The sequence below is a fragment of the Condylura cristata genome, unplaced genomic scaffold, assembly GCF_000260355.1.
Source record: "Condylura cristata isolate star-nosed mole 26May11 unplaced genomic scaffold, ConCri1.0 scaffold00024, whole genome shotgun sequence".
NCBI lineage: Eukaryota > Metazoa > Chordata > Mammalia > Eulipotyphla > Talpidae > Condylura > Condylura cristata.
The window spans coordinates 31,791,845-31,794,117 of record NW_004567125.1 but is presented as its reverse complement, the minus strand read 5'-3'; the positions used below and the strand labels follow the sequence as shown (position 1 = coordinate 31,794,117).

The following is a 2,273-nucleotide window of genomic DNA, read 5'->3' as shown; positions in this document are numbered from 1 at the left end:
GTTGTAGGAACTAAATGCCACAATGAAGTAGACACAAGAACTCTGGCTATAAAAGAACATTGGGTATTTTTCTAGCAGTGGAACGAAATAGACAAAAGATCAAACATCTAATTTTTTTCCTTTTTTACAGGTATTCTTTATTTTTTTAATTAATTTATGTATCTATTGACATTGTTGTTCATTTTAAAACAATGTTGACTTCCCATCCCCCAACACACCCACACATAGTCACCATAGTCCCCCACATTCCTCCCTCCTAACTTTTCTCCCTCCTCCTCCCCTGTAGGCTATCTCTGGCTCTAATTGTCTATTTTTGTTGTGTTGTGTTGTGTTGTGTTTTAAGGTGTTATGTAGCTAAAGAATCGAAGTTCAACCTGAAAAATCTTGAGACAATTTTTTTTTAAATGTTATATTACTTTACTTTCACTGTAAGTTTTTTTAGGTAACATTGGTGTATGTTTTGTATATGATTTGTAGATATGGGATTTCCCACTTCAGGTGCTATTACTACACCATACCCACCACCAAAACACCCATAGTCCTCCACCATAGTCCATTGTGTTCCCTCCCCACTTTGCTCTCTCCCATCCTCCTTCCCTGATGGAAGCCACAGCTGTATTTTAGGTTATCTTTTTTTTTAATAGCAGCTTAACCTGGACATTGATGACATTGATATAAATTGAGACTTGAATCCTGGTCTCCAATTTTTAGAGCAGTTTCTTGTAACCATCCTATGTTATTATGGCTAGTGTAAGTGCCACAGGTGAGAGGTTTTGTAGATTTGCTGTTGGGCACCAAGCCTTCAATGGAGTACTTCATTAAAATGTAGTAGGCACTCAATAAATAACTGTTGGAAGAATGAAGCAATATGCAAATGAACTGAAAGTGATATGAAGTAAATATCTAAGATTAGATCTTTGGGGGGAAATGCAGACAAGACAGGCACTGTTTTCAGAGGCTTGCTATCCTGGTGCTCATGTCACTAAGTGGAAGCTGGCTTTCTACTGACAAGGGCCCCCAAAGCACCTTTCATGTCTTTGTTGCGCAGGCTGTAGATGAAGGGGTTCATCATGGGAGTGACCACGGTGTACATCACTGCAGCAGCTGTGTCCTTCTGGGCTGTGTGGGAGGACATAGGACTGAAATAAACCCCAATGAGTGTCCCATAAAACAGGGACACCACAGAGAGGTGAGAGCCACAGGTGGAGAAAGCCTTCTGCTTGCCTCTCTTGGATGGGATTCTCAGAACTGCAGCAAAAATACATGTGTAGGAGATCAAGATACCCACAAAGGGTGTGATAACAGTCAGAGTACCCACAGTGTACACCATTACATTGTTGAGAAAAATGTCAGAGCAGGCCAGTTTGAGCAGAGGGCTGAGATCACAGAAGAAATGGGGAACACGATTGTGGGAACAGAATGAGAGGCGGGTCAGTGATAGTGTGTGTGTCAAGGAATTCCCAAAAGCTGAGGTCCAGGATGCTGCCACCAGGAGGATACAGAGTTGTGGTGTCACAGATGTGGCATAGTGCAGGGGGTGACAGATGGCAGCGTAGCGATCATAGGCCATAGCAGCCAGCAGGAAGCTGTCAATGCCAGCGAACCAGATGAAGAAAAACATCTGGGTCAAGCACCCAGCATAAGTTATTTCTTTGTGTCCTGTGACATGATTGGCCAGCATCTTGGGGATGGTGGTGGTAGTGAAGCAAATGTCCACGAAGGCCAGGTTGGCCAGGAAGAAGTACATGGGGGTGTGGAGTTTGGAGTCAGAGACAATAGCCAGGATGATGAGCAGGTTCCCCAGACCTGTGACCAGGTACATACTCAGGAAGAGTATGAAGAGCAACTGTTGTTGCTTAGGGTCTTCTGAAAGGCCCAAAAGGAGGAACTCGGAGACCTGGGTGAGGTTTTCCCTTTCCGTGGCCATCCTGGGTCAATCAAAAAGGAAATGGGCGCTGTCCATGGTTCTGACCAAGATGATTCCTTAATATGATCTAGAACTCACCTTTCATCAACTTGTCCCACTCTCTTCTGCAAAAGCAAATCTCCCATTTGCTGCTTCATCAGTTACCATGCCGTGTATTCTCTACTGTCCAGTGTCAGAATAACCCTGTTGCTTGGTGGACAGCTATCAATCATACTAAACATTTCCATCTCCAACCCCTATATTCATATGCCCTCATGCTTCATCTGGACACAGTAGCAGGCTCAGCTTACAAGTATCACAAAAGCGCAGTGTTGACAAACCCTTTGGCTAGCAAGAGATGGGTTTG

The 2,273-nt window shown here is 43.8% G+C and overlaps 1 protein-coding gene across 1 annotated transcript; it reads right to left on the bottom strand.

Moving 5' to 3' along the window:
- Positions 1 to 982: 982 nt before the first annotated feature.
- LOC101621749 (olfactory receptor 1361-like) lies at positions 983 to 1,927 on the bottom strand. Its single transcript, XM_004688201.1, has one exon. The coding sequence runs from the start codon at positions 1,925 to 1,927 to the stop codon at positions 983 to 985; it is 945 nt and encodes a 314-aa protein (XP_004688258.1).
- Positions 1,928 to 2,273: the final 346 nt, after the last annotated feature.